This window comes from Erinaceus europaeus, chromosome 1 (assembly GCF_950295315.1).
Source record: "Erinaceus europaeus chromosome 1, mEriEur2.1, whole genome shotgun sequence".
Taxonomy (NCBI): domain Eukaryota; kingdom Metazoa; phylum Chordata; class Mammalia; order Eulipotyphla; family Erinaceidae; genus Erinaceus; species Erinaceus europaeus.
The window spans coordinates 184,062,608-184,085,537 of record NC_080162.1 but is presented as its reverse complement, the minus strand read 5'-3'; the positions used below and the strand labels follow the sequence as shown (position 1 = coordinate 184,085,537).

The 22,930-nt window shown below is 44.2% G+C and overlaps 1 protein-coding gene across 4 annotated transcripts in view; it reads right to left on the bottom strand.

Moving 5' to 3' along the window:
- The window catches only part of SLCO5A1 (solute carrier organic anion transporter family member 5A1), a 171,914-nt gene extending 157,704 nt beyond the window's left edge, over nucleotides 1–14,210 (bottom strand). For 2 of the 4 annotated variants that reach the window (XM_007527185.2, XM_007527192.2), the window contains exon 1: nucleotides 10,887–12,527. In XM_007527185.2, the coding sequence (XP_007527247.1) occupies nucleotides 10,887–11,790 (904 nt within the window). In that variant the 5' untranslated portion in view covers nucleotides 11,791–12,527. Of the gene's footprint in view, nucleotides 1–10,886; nucleotides 12,528–13,927 lie in introns of those variants that run through there. The other 2 variants (XM_060200476.1, XR_009552133.1) reach the window with 2 other exon arrangements.
- Between the last annotated feature and the right edge of the window lie 8,720 nt (nucleotides 14,211–22,930).

Below are 22,930 nucleotides of genomic sequence, written 5' to 3'. Positions count from 1 at the left end.
TGAGTACTCCAGCTTGTCTGTCTTCAGACCGGAGCTGAGGATCTCGGCCAGTGTGTCCAGTTTCGGCAGGGAGCCCGGGAGGTTCAGGATCTGTCCAGAATTCATAGCACGAGGGCGGGCAGGACAGCCTTGTAGAAGGCGCAGACCGAGGTGCCCAGGGGTGGCGGCCATGATAGGCCGCCGCGGCCCTGCCCCATGGCCGTCATATCTGCTGCCCTGCTCGCAGTGGCCAAGCAGCGTGGAGGGATCCCGCATCCAGTGCCCTGTGCCACGCAGTGGAGAGCCGGCTCTTGTGGGCTGGCCTCGGGCTCTTGCGTGTTGGCATCGGGCTCCAGCGTTTTGGCATCGGGCTCCAGCGTGTTGGCATCGGGCTCCAGCATGTTGGCATCGGGCTCCTGTGTGCTGGCGTCAGCCTCCTGCAGGCTGCAGGGCTGCGGGCTCAGTGCGCGGGGTTGTCTGGGCGCAGCCGGCTGGCTGGCTGTTCCACCAGGTGGAAAAGGCAGCTCCGCGCCTCACCTCTTGCCCGCTGGCTCTTCCCGACTCCTCTGGCTGTTTTGAGTGCGCCCGAGCACGTGGAAACCACAGAGTGGTCCAGAGATAAATGTTCCAGAAACAGCAAAACAGTCTCATGAAGAAAGAGCAGAGGCCTTTGGAGATCTCTTCACAAGCAGAAGAGAAGGCCATAGTACATAGGTAGCCAAATTGTCTTCACTTATCTGAGAGATGCGCCGGTCAGGTCCACGTGGGCGCCTATTTTTGTTAAAATTCGGAGGCTCTAGATGTCCGGGCTAGCTTCACGGGCGGGTAACAGAGACAACCAGAGACATACGGCTGGGCAGGGAAGCTGTATTTCTTTATTCAGGAACAACGATTCATAAACTAAACCAAACTAATCACCAAACCAAACTCTGCTGCCACTTTCCCCCATGGCGGCGCCAAGCACTCTCAAACTCTGCAACTCTGGAACTCTGTCGGGGTTCCTTGGGGCAGGGACAAGCGGGCCCGTGAAACTAGCAGGACTGAACCAATTTTCTTGGCAGGGGGAGAGCTAGAACAACCCAATGTAAAGAATACAACAGGAAATGGAGTCTGGGTGGTGGGAATTATGTGGAATTGTACCCCTCCTACCCTATGGTTTTGTTAATTAATCCTTTCTTAAATAAAAAATAAAAAATAAAAATATATATATATATAAAAAAAAAGAAGAGGCAAATCAGATTCCAGTGGAGGGAATGAGGACACAGAACTCTGGTGGTGGGAACTGTATAGAATTATACCCCTATTATCTTACAATCTTGTAAATCAATAGTAAATCACTAATAAAAAAAATTTTAAAATAGGGGCCAGGCAGTGGTGCACCTGGTTAAGTACACATGTTACAATGCAAAAGGACCCAGGTTCGAGCCCCTTGATCCCACCTGCAGGGGGAAAGCTTCATAAGTGGTAAAGCAGGGCTGCAGTGTCTCTCTGTCTCTCTCCCTCTCTATCTCCTTCTTCCCTCTCAATTTCTGGCTGTCTCTATCCAATAAGTAAATAAAGATAATAAAAAAATTAAAAAATAAAAAGACTGTTCTCTGTTACTTGCAGCTGAGCTGAATAAATCAATGTGCACCCAACTGTCATTTCCACAAGTGAAGCAGTCAACTTTTGTGCCTTTCAGTGAGCACCTAAAATTTGTTTTTCAGTATCTCAGGCTGACTAGTTTGTCTTAGATGCCAAAAGTGACTGTTAGACATGTGATATGAAGTCAGTAATTTTTGAAGCAGGGGTAAGTGGCTCAGTGAGTAGAGCACAAGCTTTTCATGAGTGGGACTCTCAGTTTAACCCCTGACACTGCATAACCAACACTACAGAGGACTGAGACATGCTCTGATCTCTTTTTTTTATTATTATCTTTATTTATTTATTGGATAGAGACAGTTAGAAATTGAGAGGGAAGGAAGGGATAGGGAGGGAGAGAGACACCTGCAGTTCTGCTTTACCACTCCGTGAAACTCTCCCCTACAGGTGGGGACTGGGGGCTTGAAGTCACTCAACCAGGTGCGCCACCACCCAGCCCCCTGACCCTTCTCTCTCTCTGTCTCTCTCCCTCTCTCTCTCTCCCTGTTATAAAACAATCTTTAATTTAAGAATTGCTAAGCATACAATAAATAAACCCATTCAGACACAGATGATCACCCCAGATACATGGAAAATTTGTTGGAATTCTAAAAAGGAGTTGTGACTATTATCTAGTCTCACTCTGTACCAAATTCAAAGAAATTCCTCCTCTATGTGCCCTCAATCATTTCCTGAAATCCCTCAGTTGTCATTCTCCATCATGTTAGTTTTCAATAGAGACTATTTTTTAAATTTATTCATGACTCATACAAAGCCGAATTCCCAGAAGGATTTTATGTGGCTTACAAATGTAAACACATTTGTGAATAAGACAAGTGAAATCAAAGCAGAATAACAACAACAACAAAACAACTAAAAAGTCTTAAGAGAGAGGAGGAAGACAGCACAGAGGTAGTGCAACAGACTTTCATGCCCGGGATCTCATATGTCACAGGTCATATGCCTGGCACCGCCATATGGCTGAGCTGAGCATTATGCTTTTTTTCTCTCTCTCATGGAAAGAAATATAATCTATTTTTAAGTACTGGCAGAGGCAAATAGCATAACTGTTTCCACAATAGACTTCCCTTTTTTTTTTTTGCCAGCAGGATTATTGCTAGGGCTTGGTGATGGCAGCATCAATCCATACCTCCTGGAAGCCATATTATTATCATTATCATTAGTATTATTATTATTACTATTATTATTATATGGGACAGATAGTAATTGAGTGAGGAGGAAGAGATAGTGAGAGAAAGAGAAAGACAGTTACCTGCAGACCTGCTTCACCATTTGTGAAGTGACTCACCCTGTAGGTGGGGAGGTAGTGCTCAAACCCAGGTCCTTGACATGGCAACGTGTGCACTTAACCTGGTGTGTCACCGCTTGTCCTCCAAAATAGATTCACATGCCTGAGCACCAGAGATTACAGGTTCAACCCCAACACCACATTAAGCTAGACCTGAGAAGTGTTTGGGTAACAAATAAATAAATAAATAAATAAATAATTGGGGCTGGATGGTGGCAGGTGGCACTCCCAGTTGAGTACCCACACTACCCAGGAACCAGGTTCAATTCCTGTTCCCCCCCATCAGGGGTAAAGCTTCATGAGTGGTGAAAAGTGGTGAAGGTGTCTCACTTTCCCTTCTTATCTCCCTTTTCCCTATTGATTTCTATGCAATAAAAATAAATATTAAGTTTTTAAAACTGGCCAGCAAGATAGCTCACCTGAGAGGGGCTGCCTGTCTTGCCATACATATGACACAGGTTGGAGCCCCAACACCACATGGGACAAAGAACACAAGGATATAATCGTGTGTGTGTGTGTGTGTGTGTGTGTGTTTATTTTGCTATGAAATCTTAGCCAAGGGCCCGGAGGGTGGTGCTGCAAGTAGGATGTTGAACTTGAACTTGGAAGCATAAAATCCCAGGTTCAGTCACCAGTATCCATATGCCAGAGAGATGCTTTGGTCTCACCTCCCCACACACACACCCAAAACCCATCTTGTGTTAATAAATAAACTATTTTAATTAATTTATTTATTTTTATTTATTTATTTTATTTATTTATTCCCTTTTGTTGCCCTTGTTTTTTTTATTGTTGTAGTTATTATTGTTGTTGTCGTTGTTGGATAGGACAGAGAGAAATGGAGAGAGGAGGGGAAGACAGAGAGGAGGAGAGAAAGATAGACACCTGCAGACCTGCTTCACCGCCTGTGAAGCGACGCCCCTGCAGGTGGGGAGCCGGGGTTCGAACCGGGATCCTTATGCCGGTCCTTGTGCTTTGCGCCACCTGCGCTTAACCCGCTGCGCTACAGCCCGACTCCCAATAAATAAACTATTTTAAAAGAAGTGAGTTTGAAAAATATCTTAATGAATAAATAAATACAATATTTTAAAAATAAAAAGGTCAGGGTGGTAGTGTACCTGGTTGAGTGTACATTTTACCATGCAACGGCTTGTGTTCAAGTTCCTGGTCCCCAAAGGTAAGGGGAAGGTTCACAGGTGGTGAGGCAGGGCTGCAAATGTCTCTTTTTCTCTCTCCATCTCTATCTCCCCCCTCCATCTCAGTTTCTCTCTGTCTTTATACAATAAATATTTTTTAATCTTGATGAAAAGGACTTCAATTAATTTCAAGCTTGCTCTTACTTTTAAAAACTAAGAAAGTGTCCAATAATAATAATAAGCCAACAGAGAGATGTTTGTAAAACAATAACAATTAGCTCAGAGTATATCCTCGAACAGGGTCTTGCTCACTAAATATCCTGCCACAGTTTCTGTGGGAAGAAGACCTGCAGTGGTGAAACTGAGGTACCACAGCCCCCTCAAACTTCAAAAAAAATCCTTGGATATGTTACATTGGCACAAACATGCATTACACAGGTGGGCAGACATCAAAAAAGCAGGTGTCAAAGATGGGCATGTAGAAATGTTAATGTCAAACTTTCAAAAGATTAAAATACACATTTGTATTTCATTTCCATTGTTTTAATATTAAGTATCTTCAATTACTAATCTACTAGGTACTTCTCTTTTTTTAATTTTTTGCTTCCATACTTATTATGAAAAGTTAGAAAGACTATTAAAAAAAGCAAAGGGGCATCAACAAAATAGAAAACAAGGAGACCATCAGGAAGATTAATGAAACCAAAAGCTAGTTCTTTGAAAGAATAAATAAAATGGACACATTCTTAAGAGTCATACCAACTGCCAACCTTGACAGAAAAGGAAGTAAATAAACTTAACCAGCCAATACTAGTGCAGAAATTGATACAGTAATCAAAAGCCTCCCCATGAACAAAAGCCCAGGTCCAGATGACTACACAAATGAATTTGATAAAACATTCAAAGAACTAACACCCATAGTCTTCAAACTCTTCCAGGTAAAAAACAGAAGAAACACTACCAAACACATTTTATGAGGCTAATATCACTCTGATCCCCAAAGCAGGAAAGCACTGCACCAAAAAAGAAAACTGTACACCTATCTCCCTGATGAACATGAACACTGATGCAAAGATCCGCTGCAAAATCTTGGCTACTCTTGTGGGCTTCTTCAGGACTGTACCCTCACTATGAACTAGCAATGGTAGAAACTGCCCAACTCTCCGAAGGGAGGCTGGGTCAAGCTACTCTCCCACTCAAAGAAAACTGGTCCTGAAATGAGTGCAGCCTAGAATGTTCCCAGCTGTGACCATGAACTGCAAGCTCAGACTGACAGGGACTCGGAGGTTACACAGGCTCCTGTGCTAAATATGAATAGACATGGACCCTGGGTCAGACCAACGTGGTAAATAGCATTTATATATTTTCTTCAAGTTTGGAAGCTACTCTCCGCCTGATTTCTAGTCCTATTCTCAACTCTGACACCATCTTCCCAGACAATATTTTTAGTCCAGGTTAGCTATCAAGTTCCAGCAAAAATTACCAATCATGGGCCCCAGGAACATACCTAAAATAGACTTCCTAGCTTCCTTCCACCCTAAAATCCCTGTTCCTATCTGCTCTATTCCTACTTTATGGTTCCTGTTCATTGAACATTTTGTCCTGTTTTATATCTTACTTCACTTCAGCCACCAAATTACAGACACTACTATGTTTTCATACAGAACTCCCTGGGTAGATGACCTCACCAATGTGTCCCAGAACCTCACGACTCCAGAGCCCTAGCCCACTAGGGAAAGAAAGAAACAGGCTGACAGTATGAATCGACCTGCCAAAGCCCATGTTCAGTGAAGAAGCAATTACAGAAGTCACAGCTTCCACTTTCTGCACCCTATAAAGAATTTTGGGATAAATATTAGGGGAAGATGACCAATATAGATAGTTATAGGAATAATAGTCACGGACAGAGGGTAGATAGTAAAATGGTTATGCAAACAGACTCTCATGCCTGAGGCTCCAAAGTCCCTGATTCAATCCCTCGCACCACCACAAACCAGAGCTGAACAGTGCTCTGGTAAAAAAAAAAAAAAAAAAAAAAAGAAAGAAAGAATAGTCAACCCATATCTGTGATCTTGAGAGAACTAATGCAGTTTCCAATGGAGGGAACAGGGACATAGAATTCTGGTGGTGGCAAAGGGATGGAATCATTCCTCTGTTATCCTATAATTTTGCCAGTCAATATTAAATCACTAATTTTAAAAATCTTAGCTAGTCAAATCCAACAGTATATTATAAGAATAATCCATCAAGACCACGTAGGATTCATCCCTGAGTAGTAGGGATAACTCAACACCCACAAGTCAATGAATTTAATCCACCATATCAACAAAAAGAAAGATTAAAAATAACATGATCTTATCAACTGATGCAGAAAAAGCATTTGACAAGGTCCAATACCCATGACAAAGTCCATCAAGAAAATGGGAGTGGAAGGAAAATTCCTCAACATAATATAGGCTATCTATGACAAACCCATGGCTAACATCATATTCAATGGGGAAAAATTGAAAGCTTTCTCCTTAAAATCAGAAAATAGACAAGGACACCCACTCTCTCTACTTCCATTCAACATAGTCCTAGAAATCCTCACCATCACAATCAGGCAAGAAAGAGATATCAGAAGAATTCCAATTGGAAAGGATGGAGTGAAATTATCATTACTTGCAGATGATATCCTGTTATCCTACAAAACCCCAAAAACTCTGCCAAAAAAAATACTAGAAATCATTAATAAATTCAGTTAAGTTGTAGGTTACAAAACCAATACTCATAAATCTGTGGAATTTCTTTATACAAAAGATGGGCCTGAAAAAAGGAAATTCAAGGAAGCAATCCCATTTACAATTGAATCCAAAAAGATAAAATACCTAAGAGGTAATGGACTTTTTTTTTTTTTTTTTTTTTTAGATAGAGCACTGCTCAGCTATGGTTTATGGTGGTGCAGAGAATTGAACCTGGGACTTTGGAGCCTCAGGCATGAAAGTCTCTTTACATAACCATTATACGATCCACCCCTGCCCCAGTGGTCCCTTTCAATGAAAACTGTAAGACATTATTAAAAGACATAGAGAATGCCACAAAGACCACCCAGGTTTGAGTCACAGCACACCACATAGGAGATGCTATGGCAACGGAGAAAGTTTCAGTTTCAGTGTTTGAGTGACTCTCCCTCTCTTCTTCTAGCTTCGACTCTCTCTTCACATTGGATAAAGCAGGCCAGGAGCAATGAAGCCCCAGGAATGACCAAAAAAAAAAAAAAAAAAAAAAAAGTTATAAGACATTGAGGAGTCATTTGAATAAATTTATATATGAACTAGACATAGATGTAGCTATATGAAAGAAAGTCTTTATTTTCAGAAGATGCATATATCAGTTGGTGTCCACAATTGTTTTCAAATGGCTTAACCTTACACATCCAAAAAAATTGTATTTACAATCTTGGATTGTCAGGAAAGTCTATAGAAAAAAATACATCTTGTCTTTTCTGACAACCCAATACATGATCATAGAGACATTGATAAAAGACATTTTAAAATGTAATAATTATTAATTTTAGGAGGTGAACACACTGGCATTCATTCTCTTACTGTTTGTACTACTCTGTATGCTTGACAGTGAGTCAGGAAGGCCAAGCAGTGCCACCGCCATCTGAGCATACATATACTACCATGAACACAGACCTGGGTTTGAGCCCATGATCCCAATCTGCAGGGGGGAAGTTTCATGAGCAGTGAAGCAGGTTTGCAGGTGTCTCTCTCTACCCCTCTCTAAATCAACCACTAATTTCTCTCTATCCTATGTAATAAAGAAAGGAAGAAGAAAAGAAAAAAAGAAAGAAAGATAAAGGAAGAAAGAAAATCAGAATGGGGGGGCTGATAAGAAAGTACAGTAGTTGTACACCACATTTTCATGCTTGGGGTCTGGAGAGCTCAGGTTAAATGTACAACATCACCACAAATCAGAGAGGATCAGTGCCTCTTCCTAAAAATAATAATGATAATAATAAAACTTAAATGAAAATTAGTCATAATAAATGTTAGAGCACAAGACAAAGTAGCAAGCCAAAAAAAAAAAATTGTGCCCTGCATGAGACATTCATTCTCTTACATTTACTATAAAAACAAAGTATAAAGCTCTCATCCCATAATGAAACAGATCTGAAGACTCAGAAGAGCTACAGAGTGAGGGGCTCTAAGAAGGGGTAGAGATCTAGTGCCCTTCGGTACAAGATGATGACACACAGTTTAGTGGGAGGTGAGATGCACTGACACCTCTCTTGGAGAAATGTGGAGCTGTACCCCTGTGACAACAATTCTGTAAATCAACATTATGTTAATAAAGTGATACTAGAGATTTAAAAAAAAATCTTATCCTAATGCATTCAGACCAGTTGCAAGGGACTAGCAGTGGCTCAGACTCCCTCTTCTAACAAGTTCTAAGAAAACAGTTTTACTGAGGAAAAAGCATTGTCCTCTTAATGGCTTATTTTCTGCCCTTTGAAAACACAATATTCCCACACATCTAGAATTCCAACAGCACTAGTCTAATAAATTGTCAAATGTATCTAGTCTTTACTCATTAACTTGTTTTTAGATTTGTGTGTGTGCTGTGTTACAACTGGGGCTTCATTATTCCGAGTCAACTTTTTCAGACAGCAAAGACAGGAGACCAAGAGACAGAGGGAGCCAGGGAAAGATGGTCGCACCTGCAAAGCTTCTTCCAGTGCTGTGGGTGTCTGCATAGAAGCTGGGTCATGTGCATGACAAGACAAGCACCTTTCTAGGTGAGCTATCATGCCAGCCCTTACTTACTATTTTTTAAATTAAGTAAAATCTTTTACCTTCTGTTAGTTGGTTTCCAGTGGAGAAACAGAGAAACAAAGTATTTAGACAACATGATTGTTCTTCATCTTTTTCAAGGGTTCAAATTCACCCTTAAGAAGTTGCATTGAGATAGCACAGTGGGTTAAGCACACATGGTACAAAGCTCAAGGACTGGCATAAGGATCCCGGTTTGAACCCCTGGCTCCCCACCTGCAGGGGAGTCGCTTCACAGGTGGTGAAGCTGGTCTGCAGGTGTCTTTCCCTCCCCCTCTGTCTTCCTCTCCTCTCTCCATTTCTCTCTGTCCTATCCAACAACAACTACAATAAAAAATATTTTTAAATAATAATAAATACATATTTTTTAAAATAAATTAAATTAAATTAAAAAAAGAAGTTGTATTGAAGAAGCAGCTAGTATAAGAAGGTGCTGACAAGTACAGAGATTTCTGAAAACTACATTTTCCTATCCACTGTCCAACCTCATATGAACACTCTGTACTTAGGTGAAGCACTCTTTTCACAGGAGGTTATTTATGCAAGTCAGTTCACCAAATTTCAAAACCACAACTTTTCAGAAAATAGTAATAATCCTTCTCCCAAAAGCATGTAATTCAGGGTCTTCAACCAGCAATAAGAATAGCTTTCATGGGAGTCGGGCTGTAGCGCAGCGGGTTAAGCGCAGGTGGCGCAAAGCACAAGAACCGGCATAAGGATCCCGGTTCGAACCCCGGCTCCCCACCTGCAGGGGAATCGCTTTACAGGCGGTGAAGCAGGTCTGCAGGTGTCTATCTTTCTCTCCTCCTCTCTGTCTTCCCCTCCTCTCTCCATTTCTCTCTGTCCTATCCAACAATGACAACAACAATAATAACTACAACAATAAAACAACAAGGGCAACAAAAGGGAATAAATAAATAAAATAAATATTTAAAAAAATTTAAAAAAAAGAATAGCTTTCGCTAGAGGTCAGGTGGTGGTGTATCTGGCAGAGCAAACACATTACTGTGCACAGGGACCTGGGTTCAAGCCCCAGTACTCACATGCTGGGGGAAAGATTCACAATCAGTGATGTAGTGATGCAGGTCTAATCTTCTCTCCTCACTCTCTCTCTCCGTCTCCCTCTCTCTCTCCCCCCCCTCTCTTTCTCCCCAGCCTCTCATCCTCTAACAAAACAGATAGAAAAGGAAAAAATGGCTGCTGGGAACAGTGGACTTACACAGGTACTTAGCCCCAAAAATAATCCTGGTGGCAAGAAAAAAACTGTTTTGAATAAACTTTCAAACCATGAAACAGGGGCTGGGTGGTGGTGTACCTGGTGGAACACACACGTTACAATGTGCAAGGACCTAGGATCAAGCCCCCAGTCCCACCTGCAGGGGAAAACTTTGCAAGTGGTAAAGTAGTGTTGCAGTTGTCTCTCTGTCTCTCTTCTTCTCTATCATCCACTTCCCTCTCGAATTCTGGCTGTCTCTATCCAATAAATAAGATTTTTAAAAGATAATTAAACCTATAAAGCAGTTTCTGCATAAATATATTTGCAAAATGTCATTTGATATCATTCAAGTTTGCTTTCAGTAGTGATGCAAATGATGTGTAAAAATACAAGTATGAAAACAACAGAGAGCTCTCTGTGGTCTGGCTATTCCATGAGACTTGCTGAGGAGAGACCAGGACGATGCGCGCACAAGATAAAAGTAATAAACAATTCCCAACCTCACTCCACACAGCAGGCATATCTACCCCACCCCCTTTTTTTTAAATCTTCCTGGAAGGACATATATTACTCGAGAAGACAAGTGTGAAGAGTATGAAATAAGTTCAAAGAACACTCAACCAATTGATTCTTCCCCAAACCAGAAATACACCACACTAAGGATGAAACAAAAAAGGTAGGGTGTGTGTGTGTGTGTGTGTGTGTGTGTGTGTGTGTGTGTGTGTGTGTGTTTCTCTCCAGGAAAATGCAAAAGAGTTTCCATTTGATATCTGAGGTCAAGTTTATCTGGGAAGATAGGAAAGCCTTACCTAGGTACAAGGAGGCATTTTCTTTCTTGACATTGTCATCTAAGTAGGTTGGTCCCAGGGTATAAATAGGTGTGGAGCCCATTCCAATAAGAATCTGTGCACAAATGAATAAAGCCACATAGACCCAGTGATTATTTCCTCCAGAGTCTTTCAAGCAGGCGGAAGATTCCAAAGTCACCCTGGAGTTGCCAGTCTGACACAGGCCATCATTGGAGGCCGAGGCGTTCAACTCTTGGATCTGGTAGGGAGGCGAGATGAAGTGAGGTAAAGCGAAGAGGACAGCCCCGATGGCAATGAAGAGTCCACCCACTGCCAACCAAAGGGGTCGCCGACCCCGGCCACCAAAGTAGCTAACAAATACCACCACCACCAGGCTCCCAATGTCAAAGCAGCTGACCAGCAGCCCCGATTCAGAACTCTTCAGACTGTAGCGCCTTTCGATGGTGGTGATGACACTGCTGAGGTACCCAGAGACCATTAGCGCCTGGATGAAGGTCAGAAAGCACATGCAAACTAGGAAGCAACGGGAATCCGTGAGGACTACATAAAGGCATCTTCTCCCCTGGAGCATGGCCAAGGCAGAGGACACCGACATGGTTTTGCTAACATCCACCCTGTGGTTACAGTCCGCTAGCCCAGGCGTCTCAGCTGATGTGGAAGGTGCAGAAGGGCTGGGAGTCAACTGATTCGAGCCTTGCTTCAACTCCTGATGACCCAAAGAATCTGTACAGCCTGGCTTGGTGGCTATACTCGCGGATCTCAGATCTGGCCGGCAGGAGGCGCTGTTCAGGACCGGTAAACTCTTGCACCTTAAAGCGTCTGCTTGGCTGATCTGTACTCCCCCTACAGCGGGTGCTTCCAATGGCTCTCCCGCTTGGGGCTGCACCTCAGTCCCTTGGTCCATGGCTCTTCGACTTGCGATTCAATCTTTAAACGCATTCACCGACCCTGGCGCTTTTTATCCAGCGGCACGAGGGACCAAAACCCGGCCCATACAGCCGTGCCCACCTGGGACCCGGACGGAATGCAGAGCCGCGCCGCAAGGCATCCTCACCAGCAGGGAGGCGCCCAGGGCATCCCAACCCTGCGCGTAGCCCCGGGGCCCGGCCGCTGTGTTCCCCGGGAGGCCGGGGTCCGCACGGTCCTGCGATGAGCCCGGGTGGACGTCCACCTCTGGGCTGGAATTCGCAGCAGGGGCTCAGAGTGTCCCAGACGCATCCCCTCCGCCACCTCTCGGTCTGCAGCCCGGGAGCGAGTCTACCCGGTGCCCAGCGTGGGGCGCTCAGCGCCGCGGTCCTCGGCGCATCTCGCCCCGGCAGGCTGGGCCAGAGGCGCCCGGTCCTCGCCCGCTCCACTCGCTGTACCTTCGGGCGCAAAGCTGCCACCCTAAGAAGGGGGGAGAGAAAGAGAGAGAGAGAGAGAGGTCAGCTAAGGGCAGCCGCGCGGCGGGGATTGTCCCGGCGTCCGAGGGTCCAGTGCTGGGTGGCCAGTGCTGGGTCCCGAGTGAGACCCAGGGGCGAAAGGTGAGCCAAGTCCTGCAGGAAGCAGACGGAGGCTTTGGGCAGCGTCTCCGGCGCCGGAACAATGAACAGCCCGCGGTCGGCAAAGACCCTCCCTCATTGTCTGCGGCGGACCTGCCCCCTGCCCCGCCCCCTTTTGCCTTAAACAGCACATCTGTTTTTATAGATTAATAATTATCAACCAGGCAGCTCTGACTCAGAGGCAGTGTCTTTTATTCGTGTGAACTAATTGCAACCTCTTGGTACTCCTACTCCATTACTCAAAATAGAAAATGCCCAAAAGAACAATGGAAAGTTGTTTTTTTTCTTTTTTCCTTTTTTTTTTTTTTAATTTACAAGCACACAATGAATTCTCGGTGTCAATTTAAAGAGAGAGAGAGAGAAAGAGAGAGGAAAGCTAGGTATGCATAAATATCCATACACACTTGTGCTTAGGCACGTGTGCGCAACTGGATGTGGTTCCGTCTACTCCAGCTTTAGTCTAAGACAGCAGTAAGAAAAAGAAAAAAAAAAAAGGACAACGTACTTGCCACCTTATTCCCAGCGCTAAAAATAACACCCCCTCCCGCTCGAAAGAAATATTCAATTACAAATACCAGGGGCATTCGAGGTTGCGGCCCACACTAAGTCCCAGAGCGCAGCATCAAGCGAAACTGAAAATCAATTTGCTTTATAGAGAGAGGGGAACCAACGCCAGACAAAGAGATACCGGCACGCTGTCACCGGGCGCGCCCGGAACCCAGCGATTCGGCTTGGGGAACGCGGGCAGGTAGCTAGGTGTGCTGTTCACAACCAGCGCACCCTGCCAGCGTGGGCCAGGGGTGCGTACCTGCAACCGCGGACACACACACACACACACACACACACACACACACACACACACACACGAGCGGATCGTGTCGGAACACTTCCGGCTTGTATTCTGCGAGAGCTGAAAACAGGTGTGTCCCCAAGAGGAACCCCAGATCCCCCTCCCTCACCCCCACCCCATAGCACTACACTCCACGCTTGCAGCCGGGAGGAGGGAGTTCTGCACCAGGTGAGAGAGAAGAAGAGCTGGACTTCTCCGCATTGATTTCACTCGGCAGCGCGCTTTTGTAATGCTGCTGAGGAAAGAAAAGAGGGAAAGGGAGAGGCTGGGCGGACGGGGGCGGCCGCTCGGCGCCTCCCCGAGCTCTGCAGCGCCAGGCTCGCTCCCAGATTCCCGGCCTGCCGCGCGCTCACAGCCCCTCGGGCTTCCCCGCCGCCTGGCTGCTCGCGAGCTCTCCCGGGGAACCCCGCCGGCCACGGCGCGCCCAGCACGGGGATTCCCGCAGTGGCTCGGAGCGCCGGCTCTGCGTTCGAGCCCCAGCCTGGGGGCGGGGAGCCCTGGGAGCCGGTGTGGAATCCCAGGGACATTCCCTCTCGCTTTGCACAGGGACGTCGAGAGAGAGAGAGAGAGAGAGAGAGAGAGAGAGAGAGAGAGAGAGAGAGAGAGAGTCAGTCGTCAGTCAGCCGGGCGCACCAGCATCTGTTACTCACTCGTCAGTCCGTGGGTCAGTCTGTCTGGCTGAGAGTGGAGCGGTGGGTGATGGGCACTGGAAGTGCGGGAGTAGTTGGAAGCCACCTTGGGGAGGCTGCCTCGGTCCAGCCGCGGAGAAATCAGTGAAGGAGCCCGTAGCTCGTGCTGAACTCTTGCACGCACACACACACACACACGCAAACGCACACACACACGCACATACACACACACGCACATGAACACACACACACACACACACACACACACACACACACACACATACGGCTTCTCCACTGTCACCCAAGCCTTTAGGGACAGACCAACGCGCCCGAGACTTGCCTGGAGCAGACCGGAGCAGCGGAGGGCGCAGGCGCGCGGGTAGCCGCCCAACCCAGCCAGGAGGCGGCAAGCCACCCGGCCGCCCAGTGCCCTGCGCGGTGGGGAAAGAAAGGCAGGGAGCTGCGAGCCCCTAGTGGAGCAAGTCTCCCCCCAAAGTCTACTGCTGAGGAGACAGCCCAACCTGAATAATTGTCCAGGTTCTTTTATTCCGAGTTAGGGCTACTAATACTGTTGCAGATACGGTAGTAGGTTGGGGTGGGGGGTGTGCAAAGACACTAGGGACAAGTAGGTCCCCTACATTGGGAACTCCATCTTATTGAAGAAACGTTGTTATATGCCCATGTCCAGTGGAAAAGCAATAACAAAAGCTAGAACTCCCACCTTCTGCACCCCAAATAGAATTTCGGTTCAGTGGAGGTAGTAAATAGCATAATGGTTATGCATGCAGACTCTCATGCCTGAGCCTCCAAAATCCCAAATTCAACTCCCCCTCTCACCACCCCCCCACCGCACTGCCTTAAGCCAGAGCTGGGTTGGGGGGGGGGGAAGAGAGCCAGGCTCATACTCCCAGTGGAGGAGAAGTGATAGGGGGAAGATGATCAGAGGGCTCTGAACTCCAATTCCATCACGACCCAGAGAAAGAAGAAAAAGGGAGGAGTATTTGGATGTAGTAATAGGTGTAGGTGTGACTTTGAAAGGAAGAGAAGATTGGACCATGGAAGGTGGGGACAAATATATACAAATATAAACAGATAGTTATAGAAATAATAGTTAACCCATATCTGCAGCCTTGGGAAAACTACTGTAGTTTCCAATGTTGAGAATGGAGGTACAGAACTCTGGTGATAGGAATGGTGTGGAATTATACCCCTGTTATCTTATGATTTTGTCAGTCAATATTAAATCACTAATAAAATTTATTTAAATAATAAAAAAGGAAATGTTCTTAAAGACTCTTCCAGGGTGCTGCTGGAAAGACTCATATTCATTAATCTACTAAATCTTCATTTTCAGGCATAAGGAAAGTAGTGCAAAAGCACAAGGTTATTGTGCTACAAGTGAATAGAGTTCTGGAATGGGATAGGACTGAACTAACTACAAGAGTGGCAGAGCAGAAAATGTCTGCAAAGGCTTCAAAGGTCGTGTGTTGTCAGCACCATGACATTCTCACTTACTTAGCAGAAGGCTTGCTCTTGCAGCAGTGGGTGGAGGCCACTCTGTTCACTTGGAAACAAGTTAGAAAGAGATCTCTGAACAAAATGTAATAGGCAGTGGCAGTGGCCAGGGCATGGGGAGGAGGAAATTGTAACACATTGAGAAGGTAGACAAAATGGGCCAGTGTAGATATCTCTGAAATTTCACACTTGAATGAATGCTTGAGTAAAAATAAAAACACAACAGAAAAAACAAGCTCTTGAGGGAAAGATGGTTCTTGTTTTAGATGCATTGGGTTTGAAATGCCTTTTGGACATCCAAGTTTGCATGACCCATAAACCATTGTACCATATGGCACAATTTCCCATGATTCCATCTGGCACACAGGGAGTCTGGATTAAGGATATGAATTAGAAGTCATTATCCCACAAATGGCATGAGATGAGTATGGAAGGTCATACAAACTGAGAAGTAGACTGTGGTGTTTTTGAAGATAGCATAAGCTAAGAAAATGAGGTGAGGCAGAGAAATTAGGAAAACAAATTAGAAGGAGTCCTTTGCAAAGTGGTAGGTAAACGAGAAACAGTGTGACAGGAGGCAAAGAAGCAGAGAACTTTGAGTGGTCAGGAGGTCAGAGAGATAGCTCACTGGACAAGGTGCATCCCTGGTTCAAATCCCAGCTTCACATGAGAGGCAATATGGCAACTGGGGAAGCTCCAGTGCTGTATACTCTCCCTGTCTCTGTCTCTCTGTCCAAATGAAAAAATGGCCTGGCAAAATTGTATACGTGTGAGGCCCTAGCTCTGTAAAAGAAAGAGTGTGGAGAGATGCATAAAGGCTGCAAATGGTAACTAGAATCACGCCCACAAGCCACAGCAAATAAGAAAACACTTGACAGAAGGAGATAGTGACCTAATAGCAGGAGGAGGGCTGTTCTTTTATAATTAATTGTGACTATTCCAAACATCACTGCCGTGCCAAAGCCATTTTATTGGTGCCTACCCCTATCCAATGAGAGTGTTATCTCCACTCCATATACATAATGAGTAAAACGTGAAGGAATTAAATAATTTGATAAATGTGTACATTTAGCCTGTGGACAGTATGAAACCATGTGCTCCAAAAGTTCATGCTCTTATCTCCTCTGACTCAGCTCTTTCCCTTATAATTGCATAGAAGCTTGAATTTTCAATGAACCTTATATCTGCTAATTATCTCATTTTAACCCAACAGCTACCATATCTACATTTGATCCTTAGAAAACAAAATAGGACTAGGAAGCAGTGCAGTGGACAAAGTGCTGGACTTATTCCTGAGTTCTTTTTTTTTTTTAAATAAAATGGAAACTCTGACAAGACCATAGGATAAGAGGAGTACACCCAGAGCAGAGTGATAATCTGGCTCTCACTATCTGTCACAGATAAACAAATCTTAAGGGGTGAGGGGTGTAGGAGCGAGAGAGAAATAAAACAAAATGGAACAGCCGACAGCAAAAACAGTACAATTCTGACTAAACAATCAAATGGGGGCAAAAACATGCATTTTTCTCATCCCTGCAGCAACTATACAACAGGTAATATGATTCCAGCTGTCCCCTCTGCTCAGACTTTGGTCCGCTACTGCTGATTAAGCAGACAGAAATATGTAGTACTTCCTGTACCCGAGTGCTCCTTGGAGCTCACTCTAAATCCAAACAGAATCGATCTTCTTCCTATTATATCCTTCTAAGCTCTTTGGCCCAGACATGAGTTGTTCCATGCCACATTCAATGTGTTGCATCAGGTGCCAGCACAGGGCTTCCCTACTGAGACTCAAATAATCATGTCCCTGGAACATGCTGTGTTTATTCACGGTCAATTACCATAGTTAAACTAGAAACAACCCTAAAACTAATAGATTTTTTTTTGTTTTCCACAAATAGAAAGATCATGGTGTATGTAGTTAGAATATTAAAAGTCCAATTAGTAACACATGGGAAATAAGAAGAAAACGTTTCTCATGAAATTTTTTTTTTCTGTTTTCTCTCTTACAGTTAAATATGACTTTTGTACAAGGCCAGATGTACTCCCATCAGTCCTAACATTTAAATAAGTGGAAAGAAATGGATTCACATGGGAGAGGGGCCTAGCATTCCCATGGATTATTTCACACAATAAAAATAGTGCAATTGCCTAGAACAATGCCTGCTTCGTTAAGAATATTGAGGATCACATAATATAAACTCTCATCAAATTTTCAAGCTTGCTTGTTTCTTCTAAGTCGATAATCAATCTAGCTTACACATAAATCGTTGCTTTGCCAAGCTTCATATTACCCATAAGAATTCTCTCAGGCTTAAAAGCCAGCTGCTCTGAAGAAGGCAGCAGGGGAAACAGATTTGAGAGAGCAGGGCTCTGGTTGGTGTCTCTCTCTTTCTCATAAAAATAAATATGTTTAAACTATTTTATGGCAGGGCTGGGTGGTGTTGCACCTGGTTGAGCACTCATGTCACAACGAGCAGGGACCTGGGTTCAAGCCCCTCGTCCTCACCTACAGGGGAAAAGCTTTGCAAGTGGTAAAGCAGTGCTGCAGGTGTCTCTCTGTCTCTCCCTATCATCTCCTTCCCACTCAATTTCTGTCTGTCTATATCCAATAAATAAATAAGGATAAATAATAAATAAATAATTTATGTCTTTTATTTTTTATTGTTTTTGTTTCACCAGAGCATTATATAGCTCTAGCTTATGGTGGTGTGGGAGGTAGAACCTGGGACTTCAAAGCTTCAGGCACAACAGTTGTTTGCTAGTTTGTTTGGGTTTGGGTTTTTTTTTGCATATCTCCCCTGCCCTGTTTGTTTTTGTAACCAGGGTTATCTCTAGAGTCTGCACAACTCCACTGTTCTCGGTGGCCGCCTTTTAATGGAGGACAGGAAACAGAGAGAGAAAGAGAAAGAGAGAAAGAGGAGAGACACCTGCAGCACTGCTCTACCACTCAGGAAGATTCCTCTCTGAAGGGGAGGACCAGTGGGTTGAATGTCGGTCCTCGGGCATACTAGTATGTGTGCCCTATGAGGTGAGTCACCACTTAGACCTCAATTTAACATGTTTAAATATACATTTCCAAGACTCCCTTGCACATCCAGCTACCGACAAGAATTGATGTACTCTTGTGTGTTCTGGGAGATGTAATGAAGCAGAGCCCTGCCCCTTTCAGCTGCCTTGTGCTAGCAAGCAGGTCATGCAGACATGGTAGCTTCCTGTTTTGGTATTCTGTTGTACTAAATCCAGCTTCAGGGAGTGGAAAGGCAGTAGTAGCTGTGGCTTCTCCTTCTTCTCCTTCTCCTTCTTCTCCTCCTTCTCCTTCTTCTTCTCCTCCTTCTTTTTCATTATGCTTATTCTAGAGTTCACATTCAGATATTTGGGGACTTTCTTCTCATGGTAAAAAAGAAGTACAAGAAAGATAATAGGGATGTCTTTTTTTTCTTTGTGTAGGAATTTAAGCTTGTGTGTGTGTGTGTGCGTGTGTGTGTGTGTGTGTGTAGTGATTTAATAATGATTAACAAGATTATAAGATATCAGGGGTATAGGGAACCATACAGTTCCCACTGCCAGAGTTCCATATCCCTCCATTGGAAGCTTTCCAATTCTTTATCCCTCTCTGGGAGTATAAACCAAAGTTGTTTATGGAGTGCAGAAAGTGGAAGGTCTGGCTTCTGTAATTGCTCCTCCAATGGTTAGTAGCTGTGGCTTCTAACCTTTATGGCCAACCACAGTGTGGGGTCTTGAGAGAACAGGAAAGGTTTTTATTCCTTATTCTCCACATGGTGGCAGATCTCCCAGCTTCCCAGCAGGACAGATCTGCAGTGTTATGAAAGCCATTCCTGATCACACAAGATACAGACCATTTGTTCAGCCCATCCAGGGATTTTTAATGTGTATAGCATCCTGTAGTAAATCCCTTTCTGCCTAAAAGCCCAAAGTGATTTCTTTGTCCTATACTGGGGATAAAAATAAATATACTTCATTGTAGGTTTATCAGTTAGGACTCACTCATCCACAGCTTAGGGTACCTCTGCTTAGCTTCCAACGTGCCTCTCTGCGAGAATATTTTTTATTTTAGAGAGAGAAAGAGAGGTCATAGCGAGAAGAGAAGAGACACAATATCATTGCTTTACTGCTCATGAGTTTCCCCATGTGCATTGGTCAGGAACTCAAAGCTAGGTCTTACCTGGTGGAAAATTGTGCACTCCTGGCCTCAGCAGTTCCTTTTAGAAATTACCTCGGGGCCAGGCAGTGGCATACCTGGTTATGTGTGCTCACATTACAGTGAGCAAGGAAGGACCCAGGCTCAAGCCCCTGGTTCCCACCTGCAAGGGAGAAAGCTTCACATGTGGTGAAGCAGGGTTGTAGGTGTCTTTCTGTCTCTTTCCCTCTATATCTCTCCCTAACTTCTCAATTTCTCTCTGCCTCTATCCAATAATAAATGAATAAACAAAAATATTTGAAAAGAAGAAGCTACCTCAAGCATGATGCTGACCTAGTTATAGGCGTCTCAAAAAAACAAACAAGCAAACAAAAAAAAAAAACCTCTGTAATTTCTTTCTTTTTTTTTACCTTCTGGTTTTCCATTTCCCATCTTTCCTATCTTTCCTGAGTGACTGGAGTCACACTTCAGGGGTGACCTTACCCCAGTGCCTAGAAAGATAATTAATATAAGAATAATGCAAAACAGCACAGTCATGGCAATGCTAAGTTCCCTCCTTGAAAATAGGTAGCATGATAGCAGATTTTAATCTCCTATCTGAAAGACCTGAGGATCAGAGAGTTATAAATAAATGGTGGTATTATCCTGCTAGTGGTGACACATAGACATCAACTTCTCTGCATCTCTCCTGAAGGACTGTGTCTTCTGGAGGACAAATAGTACAGTGGGACTAAGGACAAAGACTGTGGCTAGCTGACAGTGGCAAGTGCGTATGCGTCACTTAGATATATATATTTCATGTCAAGAGGATACCTTAGTTCCAAGATGCAACACTACTTTGTAATAATGGAAGCAAACAATGATGCCAGTTAGGCTATAATACAGTTTATTTTTTTAAATATTTATTTATTCTCTTTCGTTGCCTTTGTTGTAGTTATTATTGTTATTGATGCCGTCGTTGTTGGATAGGACAAAGAGAAATGGAGAGAGGAGGGGAGGGCAGACAGGGGGAGAGAAAGAGACACCTGCAGACCAGCTTCACCGCCAGTGAAGTGACTCCTGCAGGTAAGGAGCCGGGGACTCAAACAGGGATCTTTACGCTGGACCTTGCGCTTTGGGCCACCTGCACTTAACCCACTGCGCTACCGCCCGGCTCCCAATATAGTGTCTTAATGATTAAAGGGAGAAAAAAAAAAAAAGACTATGTTGCCAAATTGCCTACTTTTAATTCTGACTCTACTCTCTGTGATGATGTAAACGACTGACTCAAGTGTTCCACTTTCCTTTTTTCCTTTCTCTTATTTATTTGTTTATTCATATTATTATTATTTTATGCTTTAGAGAAGAACAGACAAGTGACCAGGGAATTGTATTCTGTGTGACTTTAGGACAATCTCAATTCTGTTTTCCCTCTCTTGCCTTCTTCATGGGGTAACATTTCAGGACATTAGGATAGGATGGACCTCTGGCTCCTGCTTTAAGAAGAAAGTCAGTGTTGTTCAACAAATTGTTTGGCTTCATATGTTAACTCTCTTTTCAATCACCAGGTTCCAGATGCCACCAGGATGCTGGCTAGGCTTCCCTGGATTGAAGACCCCACCAATGTGTCCTGGAACTCAGCTTCCCCAGAGACCCAGCCTACTAGGGAAAGAGAGAGGCAGACTGGAGGTATGGACCGACCAGTCAACGCCCATGTTCAGAGGGGAAGCAATTACAGAAGCCAGACCTTCTACCTTCTGCAACCCACAACGACCCTGGGTCCATGCTCCCAGAGGGCTAGAGAATGGGAAAGCTACCATGGGAGGGGGTGGGTTATGGGGATTGGGTGTTGGGAATTGTGTGGAGTTGTACCCCCCTACCTTATGCTTTTGGTCACTAATCCTTTCTTAAATGAAAAATAAAAATAATAAAAAGAAGAAAGTCAGTGGTCTTTCTCTGCTCTCCAGGGTCCATGCCTATAACTGTTGCTGCTGACACATTGCCATCATTTTGAACAATCCATATGGAAAACATCTTTCCAATAACTTTGATCTTTTCATGAAAGCACATAACAAAATAAATGCAGCCTTGTGTCATTCTTTTTCTTTTTAAAAATTTCTTTACGGGGGAGTAATGGTTTACAGTCAACAGTAAAATACAATAGTTTGTACATGCATAACATTTCCCAGTTTTCCATATAATAAGACAACCCCCACTAGGTGATCCTCTGCCATCATATTTCAGGACCTGAACCCTCCCTCCCTCTGCTTCCCTTTTTTTGTGTGTGTTAAGAAGGGATTTATTGGTTTGGTTTGGTTTTTTTTTTTTTAGACATTTGTAGTAAGCAGTTGTGTACAAAGAAAGGTTGCATTTGGGGAGGAGATGACGACATATTACAGAGACACATTTTCTTTTTTGATGATTGAACTTAAAACAGCAAAGTTCTTCTTTTTTTGTACAGATTTGTTTAAACTAATAGCATTAATTCTCACTGACTCTAAGATACTTATTTTCTCATATGAAGGTTAATCCCAGTATCTTTCTCAAAGTTATAAGCAGAACACAAGATAACAGACACAAGTTCTTAGAACCAAACCTGAGTCAAAGTTGATGCTGATAAATGCTAGCATGCTAGCCAGGTACAGAGGCCTGGCACATCTGGTAGAATATGTCGGGCTGCCCCACAGTGGGGAGAGAAGAGACCTGAGCAGAGAGGGAACACAAATCTTTATTTACACAGGCATCTCAGAGTTAGGTGAGAGAGCAGCGGTTAGGGCCACATGGAGCTAGTAAAATGGCTGCCTCCCACTAAGCACAGCAACCCTTCTCTGCATCAGGTCATCGAGGTGACAAGTGGGCAAGAGAGAGAGAGACTGAAGCAGGAGGGCTTTATAGGGCAAAACCCAGAAGTGGCGAGTCTGGAAGGGATTGGCGGGGAAAGAGGGTGGAGAAGCAAAAGGCACGCTGGGAAGGTAGTCACTAGGACGCTTCCACCTTCCTAGCGTCCTAACAACTGGTGCAATGGTTTTAACTAAGCTAGCAATACCCTGAGGGGATAATGTGGTGGGTATCTGTAAACAAAACGGTTTGTGGGCCCTGCCAATGTTCAACCACATGTGCACAATTTCCCAACAAGAATATCCACATCACCATGTGCAAGTTCAAATCCCTGCTCTCCACCTGCAGGGTGAAAGCTTCAGGAATGGTACCATAGCACTAATCCCCCACCACCACATGGCTGATCACTTAGAATCAAATCCATGTTTGGTGTGTTTGTTGTTCTTGTTTGTTTGTTTCAGTTTCAACTCTAGAAATTCGTTTATCAGTTACCTAGCATCACCACCTCTCAAATATTTGCAAAAGTTAAA